Below are 22,358 nucleotides of genomic sequence, written 5' to 3'. Positions count from 1 at the left end.
GCACCTCCAAGTGAAGGTCAGACAGTGGGCATCTAGTGGTGAGAACCATCCACAAAGCACAACTCAGGAGGGCGATGGAATACTCTCCACCTCCTGGACAAATGCAGCTCTAAGAACAAAAGCAGGACAAGGCAACCCTCTTGACTGGTCCCCATCCACTGTCATAAATATCCATTCCCTCTAGCAGTGGTGTACAATTGTTACAGTGCTTGGCATCTGTAAAATGCTTGGAGTTGTTTGCCTAGACTACTGCAGGAACATCTCCAAAACCTCTGCCACCACAGACTTCAGGTGATTGGAAGCACCACCATCTGCATGTTCTCCTTCAAGTTAAACATCATCCCGACTTGGAAATGTATCAACATTCCTGGAACAACCTCCCTGATGATCACATGGGAGCACCTCACTAGGACTACAGTGGTTCAAGGAGAATGAATAGAAGAAGCCGAGCCTTTGGACAACAGTCCCAATAGCTCCTTCTGCAATTTGGTGTCAAACTTTGATTAAAAGCACTCACGAAGCCCCCTTTGGGTTGTTATACGGCATTAAAGGAATTACACAATCCAGAAAAGTGCCAAATAGATCAGACAGCACTGAATAAACCTTTCGATGCTCCATGCCACCCCCAGTCCACCCAATTCAAGCCCCATGGCTCCAGCTGGTTTCACTTACTTCAACCTTCGGTCCAAAGGATGGATGCAAACCCCATCAGAGTAAGTTGGAAAGAGCACATTGATTAGACCGGAGGCCTTTGCTAAATATGTTGCTCGGTGCTGCATTTGTAATGGGAATCGATTAAATGTGAACGAGACATTGAACTTCATGTTTGTTATAAAATCATCCAAAAGTCTAGAAAAATTGAAAGCACAAGTTAATACAAAGCTATTGAACTCTATTTCACCAACACTTCCCCGTTCCCCCACCCCCTTAAGCTGGGAAGGCCTGAAGTCTTTTCAACACGGTTTTGTTAAGTGAACCTTAAAACAATCAATCACTAAATACAACTTCTAATGAAGCAAACCAATTGGTTTGGCCCCAAGTCTCACCCTTGGCTGACTTAGACGATAGGGGTCAGTGCCAGAATATATACTTTAGCTGGGCTCTGTTCCCAATTCAATGGTTACTGACAGAATGTTATAGTAAGCTAATGCTGGGCCATACCACTGATTTGTTGGGTACAGCAATGCAAGTGTTATGGTGGAACAACTAAAATGGAAAAATTCAAATTCCCCAGATACCCAATCAACACACTCTTTGGTTCATTTCTCCCTCACGTACACCCATGCTGTGTGATAGCAAGCTCCATATTCTCAGCAGTCTGAGTAAAGAGCTTTTTCCTGGAATCCCGTCAGGATTTAACAGACACTATTGCTGTGGAGCAAGGAATCACTCAAACATCTCCATTCTCAGGTCAGGCAGAAATGTATTTATTCAACCAATTCCATACATTGTGTAGGAGGGAGAAGAGCCCATCCATCTTTAGTAGCTGCAATCCACACACATTCTTGTACATATTTGGAGATACAAATCACCATGCTCATCAATGTACAAGTGCTCAATTATCCACATTTAGTCTATCAGGTGCAGAAGAGTGCATGCTAAGACATCTTCGCCATCAACAGCTCTGCTTGATCAGCTCATGTAGAAGCAACTCCACCTTGTCTCATGACCAGACCTCATCACTTAGGTACGTCAGTGTTTGGAGGGCACTCTAGAGCCATCTCTTACTATGGGAACCACCCTAGTTCTAGCCCCATTATCCCTAAACACATTTACACCAAGGTTGCTCTCTACCTCCAAGGAGGAAATTCTAATGGGTTATTTGTTTCTTACACTGTGCAGTTGTAGCTACACAAATTAGGGCAGACTACTTGGTGAAGCAGAAATTATACTTTTGTCTTGCTGGGTGTTTTGTAATATAGAAGGTCATCCTTGAGGGCTCAAGCTCAGAGTCCTCTGGTTACGCTAGTCAATCTAGCAGTGTCACAACTTAGCTATTTCTTTGATGCAGATTTACCAGGGGCAAAATACCCTAGACTACAACTCCCTTATCTCTGACTACACTCTTGCTTAGAGCCATGATATCTCAGTGCCTGCAGTCTCTGTAAATTTAGGTAAAAACAGTAGGCATAAACGGCTGCTGTTTCTACACCTACTGTTTTATGATTGTTGTTTACGTTGCAACCATCCTTCTTCACTACCTTGTGACTATATCCTAACTTTGTAATTCCTTGGCACCGCATCTATAACTTACCATTTCAATTCCACAGATGTCTATCAGATCAACCTGTCCATTTTTAAAAAAAAGGGAGAAAACAGCCTCAGCCTCCAACCTTTACCTTTATCATTCTACTCAATCTATTTTGCATGTGTTTCGTATTACAAAGAGTTTAGAAACAACTTCACAGTTCTCCATATGTGGTCTAACCAAGGTCACGCACGTTTAACTCCTCGGACTTGTAACCTAGGTCAGTACTTCTGGAAACTGGAGTATCCACACTTGGATTTCTCCATTATGCTGGCCCATTTGGGAACTTTTGATCTCATTCTTCCTAGTAGAATATCTACCATTTGAGAAATTTGCCATTTTTTTGTTTTACATTGTCCCACATTTTGAAAAGAATGACAAGAAACCTGACAGAATGATATCTGAAATTACATATGGATCAACAATTTTCAAGAAAAGGAACCCACTAACCCCTCTACCTGGTATGGCCCAGTAACCTTCCCTAAAAGAGACAAACCTCGAGGAAGCTTGAAGCCCACTTGCCAGAGTGGAAATTTTCCAAAACTTACTTCTGGGAAAATCCCAGCTTAACTTGCTCCAGTTCTACTTGATGTACGTAGCCCTTGTAGCGGGTGATTGGTTGCCCTTGATCATCGCTCTTCGACACCAGCAGATGATCTCTTCTGAGCACTGAGGGTCTATTTTCAGCAACACCAGGGACCTGCCAAGGTGGGATGGGAAGAGCAGAAATGGCAAATTGTCACAAGTGTCATCCCAAGTCCAACTATTCCCTCCCAAGTCAGAAGGACATGGATTCAACCTTAGCTCCCAAAACCAGTAGGAAGATCTAGGCTGACACTTAAAAATGACCAAAGGAGTACTGCACTGTTGGACCTGCCATCTTTAAACTATGCCATTAAACCAAAGGCTTAGGTCTCCAAGGAGAAACAAGAAATCCTCTGGCGCTACTTTAAAGAGCTTTGTCTAAACAAGTGATCAACATCAGTATAAAAAAAGAATCTGGTCACTGTCACATTGCCTTTTGTGCAAGATTCCTGTGCCACAGTTGGCTTCCATGTTTCCACGTTGTAGGCTGTAATCCACTTCTGGACATCCTTACTTTGTGAAAGACCTTGTTGAAATGTTGGTCATTTTTGTTTTACATCCCTGCTGAGATCAGTGAATTCAGGCATCAAGATCAGGAGCCTAGTCAGCTTGACTCAGTGCCACAATGGCCAGTTTGTCTCCTGGTCAGTGGTTTCAAAAGTCACTGGACATCTGTTGTCCGGATGCTGCCCTACACAGTGCAAGTTGGGTTTAGTTATGATTAGCTGCATGGACCACGCTGATAATCTTCTAACCTGTGAGGAACTAAGATCTCATTACGATTGAAGGATTTCAGGATCCCTCCATCTATCCCACTTCCTCTGGTGAGGAACCAGTCCAATGTACAATGGCATAAACTTCAAATAAGAGCCAGGCGGAGTAGGAATGACATCAAGAATCATGTCTGGAACTCTCTCAAAAGTTTGTCAAAGTGGGGGTCAATTGAAAGTTTGAAAACCAGGATAGATGGATTTTTTTAATCCAAGGGAAATGGAACAGAAATCGGTTAATGAAGTCAAAATACAAATTGGGAATGACTGAAGCACAAGGGGAACTGAATAAAGCTATAGGAGAAGGGAATAGAGAGATAAGCAAAAGGTGGGTTAGGCTTGTGTGGTGCATAAACAAGCATGTATACAAATGGTACAAAATGACCCATTTTTGTGCTGCAAATACATTTTAAATAAATGGCAGAGGAGCCTCTGGAAGCAAAGACCTATTTCTGTTCCAATTCTTTCAAGATCTCCTTCCAACTTAAGCCTTTGAAACACTTGCACTAACCTTGAGAACAAGAAGTCTATTTTCCTTCTTCATGGTAACATTCTCCATGTTGTACCTGGTAATGTCAACTTCCATCTGAATTTCCTCCAAATGGAGCAACAATGAGAATCTCTCAGCATAATTTTCGAACTGCAGGTTAGAAGCCAGTAAAGAACTGCACAAAGAGAAAGCATTTCTTTTGTGAGCAGAGTGTGCCAAAGAGTGAGCTACAGGGTCACAAATCATCACGCACTAGGACCCAGTTGTTATTGGTGACAGCCGAGCTAAGTGGCCTTCTCCTGGTATAGCAGTAAGGGGCATTACAACTGGTCCCACCCACATTCTGTGTCCCCATTCAGCCCTGGAAGCACTTTCTAACCATGCTTGGAGTAACGTGCACATTTCTGATCCCTCCCACCCCATTACAAATAAAAAGGACGCGACCACTGCAGAGGCGCAAAAATGGATCGACAAACTTTATACCAGGGTTGTCAGACTGAAAAGCTGAGGGACAATTGGTCAGGGGAAGAGGTGTCTTTAAATTGACAATTGGATCTGAGAGGAGGGGTAGAGAGCATATTCTGTGCTGCATGTGAAGGAATCATAAACCTAAGACATCCACTAATAAACCTGCTTAGGAATTCAGGAGAAGCATTTTAATACAGAAGTGGGATCAAGCTCTTGGCAGTTTCCCTTCCAAATACGCAATCGCATCCAATCCCAACAATGGAAGGATCTTTTGCACAATTCTGAGCTCCTGATATTTTAATACTCCATCCCACTCTGCTTTGGCTTCTTGACCATTCTAATAAAGCTCAGAAGCCCAAGTAACAGTGCCTCATCTTTTGACACAGCCTCACAACACCCCAGTTCAAGCTTTTTCATTAATTGCAGGCGATGATCACTGTTCCCTTTTCCACCAGACAGCAGGTGCTGGTAATGACTTTCCTACTCCCATTTACAGTTCCTCTGGACCCACCTTTGTTTCTTTATCTTTTTCTGTGACATCTCCCCGAGTCCTGGTTGCATTACCACTCTTATCATTGCATCAATCCTACCTCCATCCCCATTACAAGCAGTTCCTTCAGTCTGTCCCCATGTTCCCCACTTCTCTACTTACTTAAAACATTATTGTTTGTACCATTTCCAGTTCTATTGAAATGCCTCAAGTCCATATCCTCAACTCTCTCTCTCTGTGGATGTTGCTTGGCATGCCGAGTTTTTTGTTTTAACAAGTTATTTCTGTTTCAACTTTGTATTTCTAACAAGACTAACTCAATTTAGATTAACAAGGGTAACTAGCCATTACCAATTATTCCCCAGACAAGGATAGAAAGAAACAAATCATTAATCTTGCATTCCCCATTCAATATGGAATTTAACAGTGGTACTTACTTAATTCTTTGTATCTCCTGGCTCACATCAGGACTGAGATGGTGGGCATCCTTCAATCCACTTTTTACAGCTCTCAAAAAGCTTGTGGAGTATTTATACAAGTGAAGAGCGACTTCTCTTTCCAGTTGGTTGCTGAAGGAACTGCAAAAATTTAAAGTAGGTACAAGTTCAATATATGGACAATGGGATTATCAGAACTTACAAACATTTTGAAAAGCAGCACATCATATCTTGGAAAAAGGATAGCAGAAGAATAGATAAGCGAGAGAGAATAGTTGAAAAATAATGGTGGCTGCTCTCCCTCTGTTCCCGTGCTCCTGAAACTAGTCTATGATGTTGTTTATATCGGAATTACATACATCCTGGGGCCACATTGCCTACAGTACTGCAAGGAGTCACATGTTGCAAGCCCGACCAGAATAAGACCATTGCTTTATGTGCCAGACTGCTCACAGGAGCATCCAGGAGGTTGATCTACAATTCCAGAAAGGATGACAACCCTCATGGCAAAGCACTTAAGCCTCTTTAAAAGGTGTGATGACCTGGAAATACTGCAGGTGAGGTCTGACCAGAATATTATGAATGGATTCACCTCCACTGTTGTGCTCATTCATTTTAATATTCTGTTTTACTTAAAAAGAATAACTCCAAGTCTTGACGTTGAAACGGATGTCCACGTCCCTCAAGTTCTTTTGCGCTCTCCCTACCAATTTAATACTCCATCATCTATCTACTCACCTGGTCTCCCTAATGTACATTTCAAATCTAATGCTGACCAATGCAACATTTCAATTAACTGCCCAAATATGAACTGAACCAAATCCTTATTTCATGCAAAAAATGACTGCATAAAAACAAAATGACACCAAAAATTCTCAGGCTGTCCCAAGACCAGTGCCATGTAAATACACAAATCCCTTTCCCTATTACACCTTCCCCAACTGCAAAATGTGCTTTGAGAAAATGAACATAATAGGAATACAATTTTATTGTTGATTCAAATTGTTCAATTTGTATTCCACTTCTCACGTAGAGTCTCAAGGGTAACTAACTAAAACTGAAATGAGCCACACTGGAGAGATATTGGGATAGATACTGAGCTGTAAGGCTTAAATAAGCACCTTCAAAGGAGTGGAAGCACAGACAGCAACAATTATGACTGAAGGAAGATAGAAGCTGTGAGAAGCCAGAGTTAGAAGAATAAGAGGGAGCTGCAAGATCACAGAAGTGGGCCCCACCAGTCCGGCTTCACTCCTTCTTCAACAATCTCTTCTGTTGGTCGTCGAGTGCCAAGCTGGTATGGCTTGTAGGGAGCGGTTGGCTTTAATTCTTCAATCAGCCTGCTGGTTGTTCTTGCCGAGAAGAAGCGAATGATGTGGAAAGTAAAGCTCTCATTTTGGAACTGAAAGACGAGTGTTACCGGGAAAAAGCCAGGGTGAACCATCGAGCAAATTACTTCAATTTTATGGGTGTCTCCTGCACAGGGAAAGAAGTCACTGTTGTAGCCATAACAAGCATCTGCTTCATTTAAAAATTAACTGGATGTCTCAAACTGCACTGAGTGGCCCAACACGCAACTCCTCAACAAGGGGAAAACACACGGTCTGTAGCAGTTAGCGTAACGCTATTACAGCGCCAGCAACACAGGTTCAATTCCCACTGCTGTCTGTAAGGAGTTTGTATGTTCTCCTCGTGTCTGCGTGGTTTTCCTCCGGTTTCCTCCCACCTTCCAAAGACGTATGGGTTAGGAAGTTGTGGGCATGCTACGTTGGCGCCAGAAGCGTGGCAACACTTGCGGGCTGCCCCTGGAACATTCTATGCAAAAGATGTACTTCACTGTGTCCTTCGATGTACATGTGACTAATAAAGATATCTTAACTCCAACATCTTCCCTGCATCTGGTCTACCAACTCCATTGAGAATTCTGTTTCCTCATCTTCTAAACTTGAGAATATAGTCCTAATCTCTCAATCACTCAATCTTTCCTTGTACATCAAACCCATCATCCCTGGAACTAGTCCAGTGAAGCTCCCTCCGTACATCCTTTCGTAGGCAAGGAGATCAAAACTGTAGACATTTCTTGCTGCGTCTGCATGTTGATCTTCAACAGTGTTGAAGCACACAGAGATTCCTTTGAATATCAACACTACCCAATCCCTCACCATTTAAGAAATACTCCATTTTTTGTTGTGTACTCCAAAACAGAAAACTTCACAATCTTTCACATTTTATGCCCTCTACCATGTTCTCACTACTCAAGCAGCTTGTTCATATCCACATTCACAATCCCACCTACTTTAGTACACTCAGCAAACTTGGCAATGATTTTTGATGTCCTTAGCTAATTTGTTGATAGATTGTGAAAAAACTGGGGCCCAAGGAAAGCAAGGGGTAAAGGCAACTGATCAGGTACTCGACAATGATGACAAATAATCCATGAGCTCTTTACACTTATTACAGGCTATGATATGCTTGTTGGAGAAGACAGAAGGGATGCTTGATAAGAGTGCCTGCAGTACAATAAAGCAACAGGGAATTATCTTTCAACTCCCAAGATGAGCCTGGACTAAATGAGCTGCTTTGACAGAATAGGAGGACTTGATTGTGCCCAGTGTGATCGAGCCAGATAGCTAAACAGGCTATCCATTCAAGTTTTTGCCTTTGGACTCAAAGGAACAGAAATGAGCAATGCCCACATTCGAAGAGATCTCAATGGGGACTAGAGCTACATTTAAGATTAGGCTGTGGTTCTCCATCCAACAATCTGCTTTAACCATAGGGTACACAGTTGGGATTTTAAAAAGTGAATTGGGAGAGATTCCTCCTCCCTCAGCCCCAAAGTAGTAGGGTTGAGAGGAAGGGGATGTGGGTGGCAAGTAGAGCAAAATAATCAGAAGTGGACTCAACTGCAATGGGTTGGACTTGTTAGGCCCTAATGAAATGCCAAGATGGAGTCTATGGGTTAGCATTTAATGGATGAGATTACGGGAGGAAAGGAAGGGAACGTGCTCATGAAAAGAGAACATGATTAAAATGAACACTAAAATCACTAAGAATTGGAAGACATTCAGTGCAAGACGAAAGTGGTGAAGATAATTTTGTGAGAACACTTATTAGTGCTAGAGATTGAGGCAAGATAATTAAAGGAGAAGGAAGTGCCATGGGGAAGTACACACCAAGGTACAACCAAATTGCCTCTAATCAACTAGGCAGGCCCAGTAGTGGAAAGTATAGTCAGGAGGGAAGACTTCATTTAGGGCAACTATCAACCAGGTTCCCATAAAGGAAATTATGTCAATGGTAATTCTGCAATTAGATCATCGATAGCAAGAGGTTTATTCACAACCAAATGGGCATTCTAGGAGGAATATGACGAAGATGGCTGATTCACTGTTAAACCCACAAGTCGGGAACTATCCGAGACAGTTTGGACCACAAGCCAACTGGAAAGATTAGTTCCCAAATGACGCAGTGAATGGAATGTCAGCAAGTAGGAGGAGGCAATTGAAATTGCTACTAATGTCTTTCAGGCAATACAGAAAGGCAGAAGGTAAACTACGGGAATCAAACCTGGGGCCACTGCACCACAGTGGAAAAGCAATGGACTGCTGAAAGACTTGGAAGGAGTAGCCAAGAGGAGAGAAATGAGGCTGCAAGATTACTGGAAATAATGGCCTAGAAGAAAAGAATCAGAGAAAAGGAGGGGAAATTGAGGTAGTCTGAGGGGCAGCCAAGTTGCATTTTCTTTTGGACTTAAGAACTTGAGTTGCATAAAGCGTGTTGAGCAACAATAATTAGAATATACATATCCTGCTGGTAAAGAGTAAGATAATATTGAGGGTCTTGCCACTGATGATTTAATTGCACTAATTCCATTGACATAACCAAGATAAACAATAGGATGAAAGTTTACACAAGTAGGGTGCAGGCAATACAGCAGTGACAATCTGTAGTCCAATTTAGGGAACAGGAATGGTCAGTGTGTGAAGATCAGAAGCTATCCGAAGTGTGTTGTATGGAAAAAAAACTTGCACACTAGCATCTTCCCTCTTCCTTCATTTATCATAACTCTACCCCTTTTTCCCCTCATTTACTTATGCCTCAAACATTTCATGCATTATTGAGTTCTAAATTCTCACCACATCTTTGGTAAAGAAGCTTCTCTTCAATAATAAGGAAACGTCTTGTATATATGACTTTTAGACATTGGACTCTTCCCACAAAGACTGCCTACAACCACTTACTCAATCGATGCAAATGGCACAGAATATCCTAAGGAGTGGAAGAAAACTGGTAGGAAGCAGGTTCAGGGAAAGGAAATGTGCATCTCACCTGGATTCAGCTGCAAAGGTTGGGAATTGGTCACGTTCTTCTCATCCTTCAAAGTGAACACATGGAACCGGCGAAGCATCTCACATCTTAAAAAAGTCACCACTTCGGTTCCCTCGTTCACCACCTCGATGATGAAGGTACTTGGCTGGATGGGGCTGACAGGTACTTGGATCTTCCCTCCATCAGTGTCAAAGTCTGATTTTACCTTTATGCCATGTTTATTTTGGATCAGCGCATGCCTAAATCATACAACCACAGTTAACATACCCCAAAGTGATTGCCAAACACAAGCAACTCAGATATCCTTCCCTCAACCCCTCCCTTCTCCCTGCACCACCACCCCCCCAAAAACTTCTGCAGAGCAGCAGCATTCAAGTTCCATTCTGCTGCAAGGTGGGCCCGTGGCTTCCATCAGACTAGAGCAGGTGGTTCACCCCAACCAGAGGGCATTGGGCTCCATCAACAACATTGGAGAAGCTCCTCACAGCCAGCAGAGAACAGAGACTGTCATGATATTAAATAACGAACTTTATGAAATCAAAACTAACTGTGGAAATGTTGTCATCCAGTGACGTTTCAGTCTATGGAACAAGATCTACAGGCCAATGGACGAAACAGCGTTGATTCTTTCCAACTCATACGAGATAGATTTCTTTCAGGTAACCACTTTGGGATTCAAACCAGATATGTCAAGTGTAGCATGGTGTGGGAGGAACAGGTGGCTGGACCCGTGTTTCCCAAACCTTTTCATCAATCTTTTTTTTCCACCTCATCTCTTGATCAGTTACGTAATAACAGAGAGAAAAATTCATCCAATCAATCGTATTACCACTATATATTGCAACTACCTGGGGAGCTGGTTGAGGTGGGCAAATGACAAACCACATTTTTTCATCCCACAAAAGTTGTTCTCCCAGGTTTCATCTTCAGACTGTGCCAAATTTAGCTCAACGCAAGATCCAAATAGATTTTGTTCTTTCAGGCACTTTCTTCCCTCCCACCCTCTCCACTCCTCCATCTATTAATGGCCAAATGACTCTAACGTGGACCCGGGTGTCAGATGAGGGTAGGAATGGGACTGTCCATGAAACGTGAAAATCAAAAACACTGCAATTGCTGGAAATCTAAAACAAAACAAATATCAGAAAATACTAGAAACATTGAGATGAAGTGTCTCTGACCTGAAACGTTGAACCAGTTTCTTTTCCCCACAGATGCTGCCAGACCTGCTGAATATTTCTAGCATTTTCTGATTTTGTTTTAGATCAACGATATTCTGCCAGTTCTTATGGTTTGTTGCATTACACTAGCCAATAGTACTTCGATCAGGATAATGTGGGCTGAACGCAAGAGGGTCTCAGCACCTTGAAGGGATCGGGAGAAACAAGAGCAGAAAACAAAACAACTGACGAGATTCCACTGCTTGGAAAAGCTCAAACTTTACCTGTTCTTTTTCAGCTGACGAATGATATTTCTGGCACGGCCCCTCCTCCCTGGCTCAGGGACAAAGGCCGGAGACTGTGCTGATCCCAGATTGTCAGTGGGGTTGGACCGATGCCAATACTGGTCAACATACACCACTTTTCTCCTCTGGGAAAGAGAGGACATTAGATGTTAAGCAGTTCTTCTGAGAGGAGCAGCAAGCACCACAAACTGGCATCATGGATGCTGACACTTCACTGCCTTTTAAGAGGCACCCAATCTCCTGATCAGACAAGATTCTTTCCAGATAATACATGGCCCATATTTTGCCTCCATGTGCTACTCTTTCTAGAGGAAAATGGGAATATTAATTACACCTTCAATAAATGGTACCCCTTTCTCACTAAGGGACTCAAGAAGCAGACAGGAGGGATGGATGGGTGGTGATGGAGGTGGTAAACGTGTACCTTCTCTTTCCTTCCTAACAGTGGCCTAGTGGCTATTGCAAGTTTCAAAATCCTGAGACTTTGTGACTAACTAATCCTGTGAATAGTAGATTCACAGAGCATGGAAACAGGACCTTGGGTGACCAAGTCCATGGCAACCATCAAGCACCCCATTTACACTAATCCCACTTTATTCTCCCCATGCATCCACTTATGATCAGGCACTGAGCCCTTCAGACCAACAAGCTCCAAGGCTCCATTCCTAGTCCCTGCAATCTTGTTAGAGGTGAACTATTACAACAAGTCCCAGTGCCTTTGCATTAAAAAGCACAGGGGAAAATCAGAGTGAGAGAGGCAGCCTGCCAGAGTACCCAGCTGCCATCCTGCTGCAGAGTGTTGAGCCAAGGATCAAGACAGTCAGTCATACAGTCCATGGTTCAACAACAATGCCAAGCTGAGAGCTGCAGGAAATCGCTGTATATCTGCTAACAGGACCTGTGTCAGCAAATCTACAGATAACACACGTGGGCAGGATGTGAAAGACACAAGAGATTCTGAGACCAGGCACACCCAACTACATTGAGATGACGACAATGAATCGCAAGAATAAATAAAAATGGTGGCTTAAAATGCCATTACTTTTAAAGCTGCCTTTTGAAACGCACCATACTATTTGGACACCTTGTCCATTCCCTCACTGCCTCCAGGTTACTCATCACCATTGCTCACAGGGCTACTTTGGCTTCTGATCCAACAAAGCCTCCATTTTAAAATTATTATGCTCATTTTCAAACACTTGATTGATTCAACATTCTCAGAGATTAGCATACTATAAATGTTTAGCCAATTCAGTGTCAGCTGAACACACACACATCTTGTTTGCTCAACTCAAGCAACGCAAAGGGTGATAGTTGAAACAAGACACGGCAGAAGTATGATCACATCACTAGCAAATAAAACATGACCATACCAACATTTTATATGATGCTATTAGTTATTAGCCTCTCTAAAACAAATGAAAAACAAGCCAGCAACCTTGAAGTAGAAAAGTAGGAGGAAGTTGCTTATATGTTACAGGGAAACAAAAAGAATGAGTCAATCTAACCACAAAAGGGCAACAAATTAAAAAAAATATCCAGCTGTTTAGGCTACTCAGGAGCCATAACATTTCAGATTCCAGTTGATCATCTTGAAATATAGTTCATTTCTGGTGTGCACTTCATTGAACTGATGTGAATGTTATTTCCCACTAAAGGACCAGCCACCAACTTTCAGCAAGAGTGACGGCACGGTAGCATAGTGGTTAGCACAATGCTTTACAGCGGCAGCGACCCGGGTTCAAATCCGGCCACTGTCTGTAAGGAGTTTGTACGTTCTCCCCATGTCTGCGTGGGTTTCCTCCGGGTGCTTCGGTTTCCTCCCTCATTCCAAAGACGTACGGGTTAGGAAGTTATGGGCATGATATGTTGGCACCGGAAGCGTGGCAACACTTGCGGGCTACTCCCCAAAATCACTACGCAAAAGATGTATTTCACTGTGTGTTTTGATGTACATGTGACTAATAAAGATCTTATCTTATCCCTAACCATTCAATGCAAATTCTCCCATCTTCATCTTCAGAGTGATGAGGGAATGAGGTAACCACAGGTCAAATAGACAAGCCGGCCAGATATATACCCTAGCTACACAAGTCTGGGTATTCTGCAGAAGGTGGCTCATTAGTCCTTCATTTTTTGACGTCAGGAGCATAATATCATACTTTTCATTTGCCTGGATGAGTACAGCTCCAGCAACTCTCAGAAGCCAGCATCTTCCATCCTCCATTTAAGTATTCATGCCCTTCATCAATTAGCCACCATGGGTGCAGCAAAGAATTACCTTCATGATGCACTCCAACAACGTACCAAGGCTATTCTCATACCACTTCTTGAAACAACCAAAGACAAGATCACCAATAGCAAGGGAATACCTTAACTTCGAAAGATTCCTTTTGAAAAGGCAGCATCTGATTTGGACATTTTGTCCATTGCCTCCAGGTTACCCATCACCATTGCTTAGAGCTCTACATTGGGTTCAGATCCTGCAAAGGCTCCATTTTAAGATCCTCGTTTTCAAATACTTCGATGATTTACCCTCCCTTGTGTCTATTATCTCCTCAGTTTGCACTCCAATTCTATCTTCCTCTGCATTCCCAATTCCAAATCATCCCACCACTGGCAGTCCTGCCCTCTGCTGTCTAATCCACAAGCAATGAAATTCCCTCCCTAACCATTCCACCTCTCTACCTCTTAAAATGGCCGAAGTTTCTAATTAAGTGGCCTAATATCTCCTTATGGTGTAATGTCAAGTTTGGTTGATAACACACTTTCCATGGATCTTGCATCATTTTACTTTATGTCAACTACTTTAGAAATTCATCTGTTTAAGAGCAAAGACGAAAGAGATTACATTCATTTTTTATTTAAAAAGGATGTTCTTAGTGGTTGGAGAAACTTTGCAGCAATATAAAGCACTTACAAACAGAGCAAGACCAAAAATTGCCTGGAATACAAGAACAAATTCAGAGTACACCTCACCTCCATTATTATTTGCTTGCATTAATGAACCAGGACAATTAGAGTAAAACTAAAAATAGTAGCAAACATTCCAAAAACAGATTTGCATCCTCTGCCACCCCTTCCTCCCAAAAGGACTTAGCACATGCAAACATACTGAAGATTAAAAAGCAAACTGCTGGAGGAACTCAGTGGGTCAGGCAGCAGTTGAAGTTGCTGCCTGGAACACTGAAATGGATTGCACAAGCGAACAGTTGCAACGGGATCACAGGATTCCTCAGCTGCAGCAAATTGCCTTTCTCTAGTGCCTTTCACAACCTCGGAGATCCCAAAGCACGCAACAGTCCATGCATACTTCTGGTAGCTGGAGTTCCTCCAGCAGCTGATTTTTTTTTCCTGTAGATCAGAGCATCTGCAGTCTCTTGTGTGTCCATCCTGAAGATTAAATTTAATTAAACTGGACTTTAGGGGAATTTCTTTCAGAAGTGGACACTGGAAAGACCAGCATCCTTTACTCATTCCCAAATGCTGGTGATGGTGAATATCCCGTGAAACCAGCCAATTTGTACTGCACCTAGTCTGCCTTCAATCAGCAGGGCCCTGTCCTTAGAATACCCTGTGCTAATCAATACAGGCTCATTGGTCTCACTCTTGATTTGCTCCCTCTATCAGGTTCAACCAGCTCAGAATCAACACTTGTATATTAAAAAAAAAGCCCAGACTACACAGCTTGAGAATTTTAAACAGAACCTAGTATCAGTAAAACTGACCTTGAAGCTTGATTATTTTGAAGAACAAGTGTTTCATTATCTTCCTTTAGGAGAGAAAAACAACCCTTACACAGTCTGGCCTAAACCTACCTCCCTTTTACAGTTGACTCTTAAATGCCTTCTCAAGTTACTCAGTTCCGCCAACCCAGTTTCATAGAAATCCTCAGAGTACAAGGTTAGACAATAAAGGCAGACTAGGTATAGCTACTGAATGCAGAAATTAGTCAGTTTCAAAGGCAGGTCACCATCAGCCTTCAACATTAGGGAATCAGCATAAGGTTCTGGTCTTGTAAGCAATAACCTCATACCGAGAAGAATTTTTTTTTAAATAAAGGAGTAATCCCATTAACATAGATCTTGGGAGCACTAGAGTGTAGTAAGACAAATGGCTAACATTCAAATGATTGGACATCAAGAATCAGGTTTATTACTACTGACTTATAAATCTTGAAATTTGTTGTTCTGTGGCAGCTGTACAGTGCAGAGTAAAATTACTATAATTACAAAATAAAGTGCTACAAAATAAATTACTATAATTACAAAATAAAGTGCGAAGAAAGGGAATAACATGATAGTGTTCATGGACCATTCTGATGGCGGAGGGGAAGAAGCTGTTCCTGAATCACTGAGTGAGAGTCTTCAGGCTCCTGTACCACTACTTCACTTTTACTGCATCAACAATAACTATGCCAGAAATGCAATCATTTCAAAAATAATTTGAACAAAAAACAGCAAGTCTATTGAAATTGAGACTTCAACCAGGCATACAGAACGTCAAAGGAGAGAGATGGCTGGCATCATCAGCAATGAGTCACCCCAGAGGACTCTGACATAGTGTTACAGGCTATATTCTTTTCCCTCTAATTATCCCCATACCTACCACCTCAGTAGTGTTCGCCCAACATGTCCATTGTTAATGTCCCTCCTTGCTCCAGGCAAGTGGAAAGTGAGCAATCGCTGCCACTCAAATTACGTTAGTTATAAAAAACTCAATGAAAGACAATGGGAAAACACAACTTTTCTTTTTAAATTATCCCCGATTTCTCTCATGGGTTCAATCACTCCTAGGGATCACCCTTTAATTCCTGAAGACTCTAGATCAGTCTCCAGAGAGAAGACACCTTGTTTTTGACAGCAGGATGGGGATGAGTTGAAATAAGTGGTAGAAAAATGTAATACAATACCTGAGAGGTAAAGGAAATCTCACCGCCAGACACTCGGGCCTTGCCTGATTTAGACAGAGAATAAATTACACTTGAGAAGTTGGCACTCAAAACACCATCTCTGGGGGAAAAAAAAGACGAATACAATATCAAACATAGTTGTGGAGGAATCTGTTGATTGCAATCTAAATTCAGGCGTAGGAAGGGGCCAGATTAGTCATACAGGATATCCAGAAGATCCAGTGTACACAGGATTAACAGCCAGATCAACTCTGCTCTCTACTGGACTTCCACCTATTCCTGTCAGTTGCCAAAAAAAGACCAATTAAAATTGAGGTAGTGTTCCACCAGCACTGGGGGCCCTCCCCAATACAACGGCCATTGTTTCAAACACCAAATGCAAGAATTTAATTGTTAAATACAAATTCTGCACAGTTACCAACTGAACTCAACTTGATGACTAAGCATTACTTGACCAAAAAGAATTTCAACAGCCCATTCCAGTATCATTAAAAGCATCAGTTAACATAAGAATGGCACTTTGTATTTAACAAGGGAGGGAGAATAGGTAGATGGATTTTAAGTAGTAGGCTGTGAATTGTTGGAAAGGCTATGTAGTACAGTCACAATACATGTGGAAATGAAAGAATCTTGCACCATTCAGACATCACGATAACAAGAGGGTCCAAAATACAAACTGCTGGAGGAACTCAGCGGGTCCGGCAGCATCTATAGAGGAAAATGGACCATCGATGTTTCAGGTCGAAACCTTTCATCTGGACTGAAAAGGGTAGAGGGGAGATAGCCAGCATAAAGAGGCAAGGGGAAGGGGTGGGCCAAGAGCTGCTAAGTGATAGATGGATCCAGGCAAGGTGGGGTGATATGCCTATGGTTTGCTGAAATGCCAAAGCTATGATACAAGCTAAAATGAAAGTCTCTAACAGGTAAATCTGCTTTTTGTTTTGCACTGATTTGTCAAATCTACTCCCATACAATGTTTCCTGAGATGCCCAAGAACCAAATTCTCACATGCCTTCTCAGACTGCTAATAAAGATCCCATGACACAACTTCAAAGACAAACAAGATATCTCCCTGGTATCCTCAACCAACGTAACTGAAACAGATTAATTTGCTGTCTGTGGGTGTCGTTTTCAAAGGAGAGTTGCTCGTTTACTTCATTGCAACTGTGACTACATTAGCAGGAGCCTGGGAACACCACCACCACCACCACAGGATCCCCTCCAAGGTGCATTCCATCCTGACTTGGAAACACAACTACTGTTCCTTCATTATCACCAAGGCCAAATCTTGGCTCTCTCAACCCAACAGCATTGTGGAAGTACCTTCACCAGAAGGACTGCAGCAGTAAGGCAGTGACTCACCACCATCTTCTCAAGGGCAATTTGGAATGAGCAGCAAAAATCTGAACTACAGACAAGTCTAATAGTCAGTATGGATATGGTGAGCTGAGGGGTCTGTTTCTGCACTCTACTACTCCACGACTCAATAAAAGCTGGCATTGCCAGCAGCACTTAGATCCAAATCTAAAGCTTTTATAAAAAAAAACTTAATTAGCTGTAGAGTACTTTAGTATGTCTCAAAGGTTACAAAAGATGCTGATAGAAACAAGCTTCATGCCAGTGAATGAAGCAGAAACAGGTGCAATGACTAATAGATTAGAGATATGGGTACAGAGCAGGTACGTGGGATTCGGACTACTGCTTACGTGGATGATGTACACCAATGATGACTGGTTGAACCCATTTCCATGATGTAATGTCAATGTAACACACATGTATTTGTTTATCTGCTTAAGAAGAGGATACTCTTAAATAACTGGTAACCAGTGCAGTGAGTGCTTTCTCATGGATAGCAAGATTAACAGAAAGCATACACAAGTATAGCTACCATCCGCCAAACCACAGAATTGGCATATACAGTATAGCATTGAAAGGCAATTCTGCAAGCTGGTAATTCAGATACAAATTAGGAAATCAATGCTACATCTAATGAATATAGTTCAGATAAATAAGTATTGTATTAACTGGAAGGGTGGACCTTAATACATTTTCATATTTGTAAGGAAATTGTACAACTTTAGTTCGGTGCTAGATGGACTAAGTAATCCCTTTCAAGGCACCGAACCTCGAGGATGTAAACCTTTTGTTTTGAAAAAGTGCAGAGATTTAACAGAACGGTTCCAGTAATGAGAGATTTAGCAGATTTTACAGTAGTGTTTAAAATCATAAATGAGTAAAGAGAAAGTTTCAATGGTTGATTGGTCAGTGAGGGCACAGAATTGCACAATTAATTCCTAGCACACCATGTGCATAGAATAGAAAAGTACCACTAACAGCATCTCTTCAACATACCGCCTCCCCCCCCCCCCCAACTCCCCCCACCAAATTCATTGGAAATATAAGCAAGCCAATGTCAGTGTCACATCCTTTCCTGGGCCCCACTCACAGCTTCAAGCCTTTAATTCCACTCAACCAGCTCCGATGGGTGAGCTACAGCTTTTGCTTGCTTGACACCATACTCCTGAAACAGGCTCTCCATTCTGACCTTTGACAAGGGAAGAGATTACCACGAGGACAGAACACATTTCAAGTGTGTTCTCAAAGCCTGCTCCAAGTAAATGTAATGCAATGACTTCAGCCTGGGGGGGTGGGGGGGGGGGGAATTCCTGGACTGTGACCAATCAGAGTGGAGGAGTATCCAATTTTTTTTGGGAGCCCAGTGAAAATGAAAACCATACCACTTTGCAGACTGTTATGAATCTGTCACATCATGCGTCCTCTGTGGATGCCACACTGAGCGGATCAGCCACGTCAGAACACACAGAGCTGGAGTGGAAGCAAGTCATCCTCCACCTCCAAGGGACTGCCCACTAGAAGGGACTGTGATAGAAGAGCTTGATAAATCCTTGGAATAAAACTGCAGGGATACAGGGAAAACAGTGAAGTAGGATCAGTTGAGCTACACTTTGGGGGGGGGGGGGGGGGGGCGGGGATGAAGCAAGGGATACAGATTCAAACTGCCAAAAGGACTTCTGTACAGTATTACAGAACACAGGCCTTGGCCTACACCAGCATTTATGCTAAGAAGAAAGCTTTCAATCACCCCCTCTTGATCTAACACACAATGTTCTAATTGCTCCATTCATGTTTATCCAGCTTCCTATTAAATTAATATGTGCTTCACGTAAAACAAAAGTACCCCTTTAATTTTGGGTGCAAGACACCATATTTGGAGGGAAAATACAAGCACACATTACACGGCGGGCAGAGGTTTATGTTGGAATGATCATCCCAAAGACGTCCCAGGCAGAGTTGGAACATTTCGAGGAGATGGGTTGGGGTAAAGCAAGGAAGTGCGGACAATTTTAATTGGCCAGTCTTTCCACAGTCCTTGCTTTAAAAGGGGAGCAATTTCCACCACTACATTTACAAACTTCTACAATCCAGACATCTTACTTTTCTACACCCTAGAATCAGGAGCCAAACATCAACACAACATTTCTACGAAGAAGCAACAAATGGATTCTCTCTCTTCAGGGAAAGTCTCTCATTCTCCAGGTGATTTTCCCTCTCTTTCTAGCAGTACTCCAGTCATTTGTCACTATAGGTGATCTATAGTGCTAGCTTCCTCTATTTTTTTTTTAAATTGGCCCTTTTGAGGCTGTGATTCTCCCCTCTAGCTCTTGCAGATTAAGGTTACCATATAAAAAAACTGCTGGAGGAACTCTGGGTCAAGCGGCAGCTGTGGAGGCAAAGAGATGCTCTAGACTCGAAACGTCGACTATCCTTTTACCCACTGAGTTCCTCCAGCAATTTGTTTTTTGCTGCTGCAGATTCCAGCATTTGCAGTCTCTTGGGTCTCTAAGGTTACCATTAGCTGCGTTCACATATTTAAAACACGACATCTGAGCCTTTAAACATGTGAAGTAGAAATACAAAAGCAAACGTACACCGAACAACAATTTGTTACCGCGATCACTGTAACGCAATACAACGGAACAGAAGGAGAGGTAGAAATGAAATGGATGAAATTTTACCTGCGCCTGAACTGAGAATTGTAAATAAATTTAAGCTGTTCTTTGTCGGTCACTTGTTGTTCGCCTATTTCCTGGAGAAAATTTATAAACTGCAGCCCGACTTCACGTTTCTGCCTCAAAGTAAGTTTCCTGGACATTTCGATTTTTGGTTTTGTGTTAAATAATACTCGAGCGAAAGGTACGGCTCGGAAAACGAAGATAAAATGAGACAAGGGGGGCGAGGTTTAGAGCGTCACTGGAAACTGTAGTTTTGAAGATGGGAGTTGCCGTGAGTCATCTGTAAATTAGGTTTCAGGGGTTTATCGATTTTAATTACATTCCAGAAACGAAAGTGAAACTTCGGCCGGGCAGCGGCTGTTCTCGCAAACTGCCGCCAAGATAATGTTTAAAAATTACGATTCATCCACAATGATGCAAACTCAGGATGAAGTAGGAGACAAATCACGGATGGAGGCTGCAGACCCGCAGCCCACGGCGATGCAAAGAGGAATTCTACGTTGTAAACTTGGCATATAACGTGATGCGTGTTTGCAAATATCTGGCGTACGTAACTCAATTCGGCGTTGCACAATGTGTACTCTGGGGGCATTCTTCAGCTAGATAGTTTCTGAACGCCCTCTAAATGCCCAATGTTCTGTTTGGGGGCGAAATGTTTGTTTTAGAAAACAAACCCATCCAATGGCAAGAGTGTCTCTGTCTGCCATTGCCTTCCCCCCCAAATTTTACTGAAGGGAGTTTTGTCCCAATGCAAAAAACAAAGCCGGTAGGCCATCTCCTTTTAGTAACAATATCCCAGTTCTGAGCACAAAATATAACACAACTAACCTAATGGGACAACAATTACACCAGGTAATTGTACAGCCAGGGAACAATTTATAACCATTCTTGTACTGAAAAAAATACTACCAGAGAAAGACCAGAAACACACGAGAAAACAGCTCATCCACCACCAAACGTATTCCAACGGAGATTGAGCAGTAGATGCTTCAACCCGGGGTTGGTAATTAAGAAGGTGAGAGCGGTCCAATCACGGGTCCCAGGGATCTGGGATTGCAACAAGTGTTCAGTGCATAACTGTAGCTCTTGAATTGTAAAGGTTGAGTCCTGGGGTGCTGTTATTAGTAATTGTACTCATAGAGAGCTAGAACTGGAACTGAAAGGTTAGCATTCGTTATGATATAATTTACTTGGCAATGATAGTGACATCTGTGTGCCTTTTAGCTATTTCTTGGCTGATTATAAGTAATTAAATACTTGGTGCCTTAAATTAAAATCAAAATAAGAGACAGGGTGATAGTGCAGGATTGCTTTTGTGATCGGAAGCCTGTGACTATTGTGTCCTATAGGGATTGGTATTGGTGCCCTTACTGTTTGTTATAACGGTTAACAACTCAGATATTAAAGTGGGAGGTATGATTAGTAGGTTTGCAGATGACACAAAAATTGGTGGTGTTATGGATAGTCTCAGGCTATAGAAATATATTTGGAGACATGAGAGAGAGGAGTTTTGGAGATGTTTTGCATGTTGCTATAGAAATATATTGCTCAGCTGGTAAACTGGGCAGAACAATGGCAGATAGAATTTAATCCTGATAAGTGCAAGGTAATACATTTTGGGATGTCAAATAAAGGTAGGTCATACACCACGAATAGTAAGGCCCTTGGGAATATTGAGGAAAAGAGGGACCGGAAAAACATCCCTGAAGATAGCAGTGTAGGTAGATGGATTGGTAAATCTTTTCTGGGATGCTAGCCTCCATTTGCTGGGGCATAGAATATATGAGAGGGAGGTTATGATACAGCTTATAATAAAAATTGGTGAGGGGACATCTGGAATACCGCTTACAATTTTGGTTACCACAGTACTGAAAGGACATGATTGCCATGTAGAGGGTGCAGAGGAGATTCACCAGGAATGGAAAGACTGGATTGGCTGGGTTTGTTTACCTTGGAGCAGAGAAGGCTGAGAGGGTACCTGACAGGGGTGTACAAAATTATGAAGGACATTGATAGGGTAAATGGAAGTAAACTTTTACCCACAGCAGAGGTGTCTATAACTAGATGGCATAGGTTTAAGGTAAGGAGTAGGAGTTTTAGAGGGAATATAAAGAATAATTTTTTTTT

At 42.3% G+C, this 22,358-nt stretch overlaps 1 protein-coding gene across 3 annotated transcripts in view; it reads right to left on the bottom strand.

Annotated features, from left to right (window-relative positions):
* LOC127580989 (putative helicase MOV-10) overlaps positions 1-20,739 on the bottom strand; it is a 47,524-nt gene extending 26,785 nt beyond the window's left edge. The window contains exons 1-9 of one of the 3 annotated variants that reach the window (XM_052035026.1): positions 20,235-20,739; positions 16,198-16,297; positions 11,265-11,410; positions 9,821-10,059; positions 6,727-6,964; positions 5,489-5,629; positions 4,115-4,268; positions 2,797-2,948; positions 673-849 (exon numbers count right to left, since the gene is read on the bottom strand). In XM_052035026.1, coding sequence (XP_051890986.1) covers positions 673-849; positions 2,797-2,948; positions 4,115-4,268; positions 5,489-5,629; positions 6,727-6,964; positions 9,821-10,059; positions 11,265-11,410; positions 16,198-16,297; positions 20,235-20,371 — 1,484 coding nt within the window. In that variant the 5' untranslated portion in view covers positions 20,372-20,739. Of the gene's footprint in view, positions 1-672; positions 850-2,796; positions 2,949-4,114; positions 4,269-5,488; positions 5,630-6,726; positions 6,965-9,820; positions 10,060-11,001; positions 11,185-11,264; positions 11,411-16,197; positions 16,298-20,234 lie in introns of those variants that run through there. The other 2 variants (XM_052035028.1, XM_052035027.1) reach the window with 2 other exon arrangements.
* Between the last annotated feature and the right edge of the window lie 1,619 nt (positions 20,740-22,358).

The sequence above is a fragment of the Pristis pectinata genome, chromosome 20 (assembly GCF_009764475.1).
Source record: "Pristis pectinata isolate sPriPec2 chromosome 20, sPriPec2.1.pri, whole genome shotgun sequence".
NCBI classification, from domain to species: Eukaryota; Metazoa; Chordata; class Chondrichthyes; order Rhinopristiformes; family Pristidae; genus Pristis; species Pristis pectinata.
This window is presented reverse-complemented; position numbering and strand designations above follow the sequence as displayed.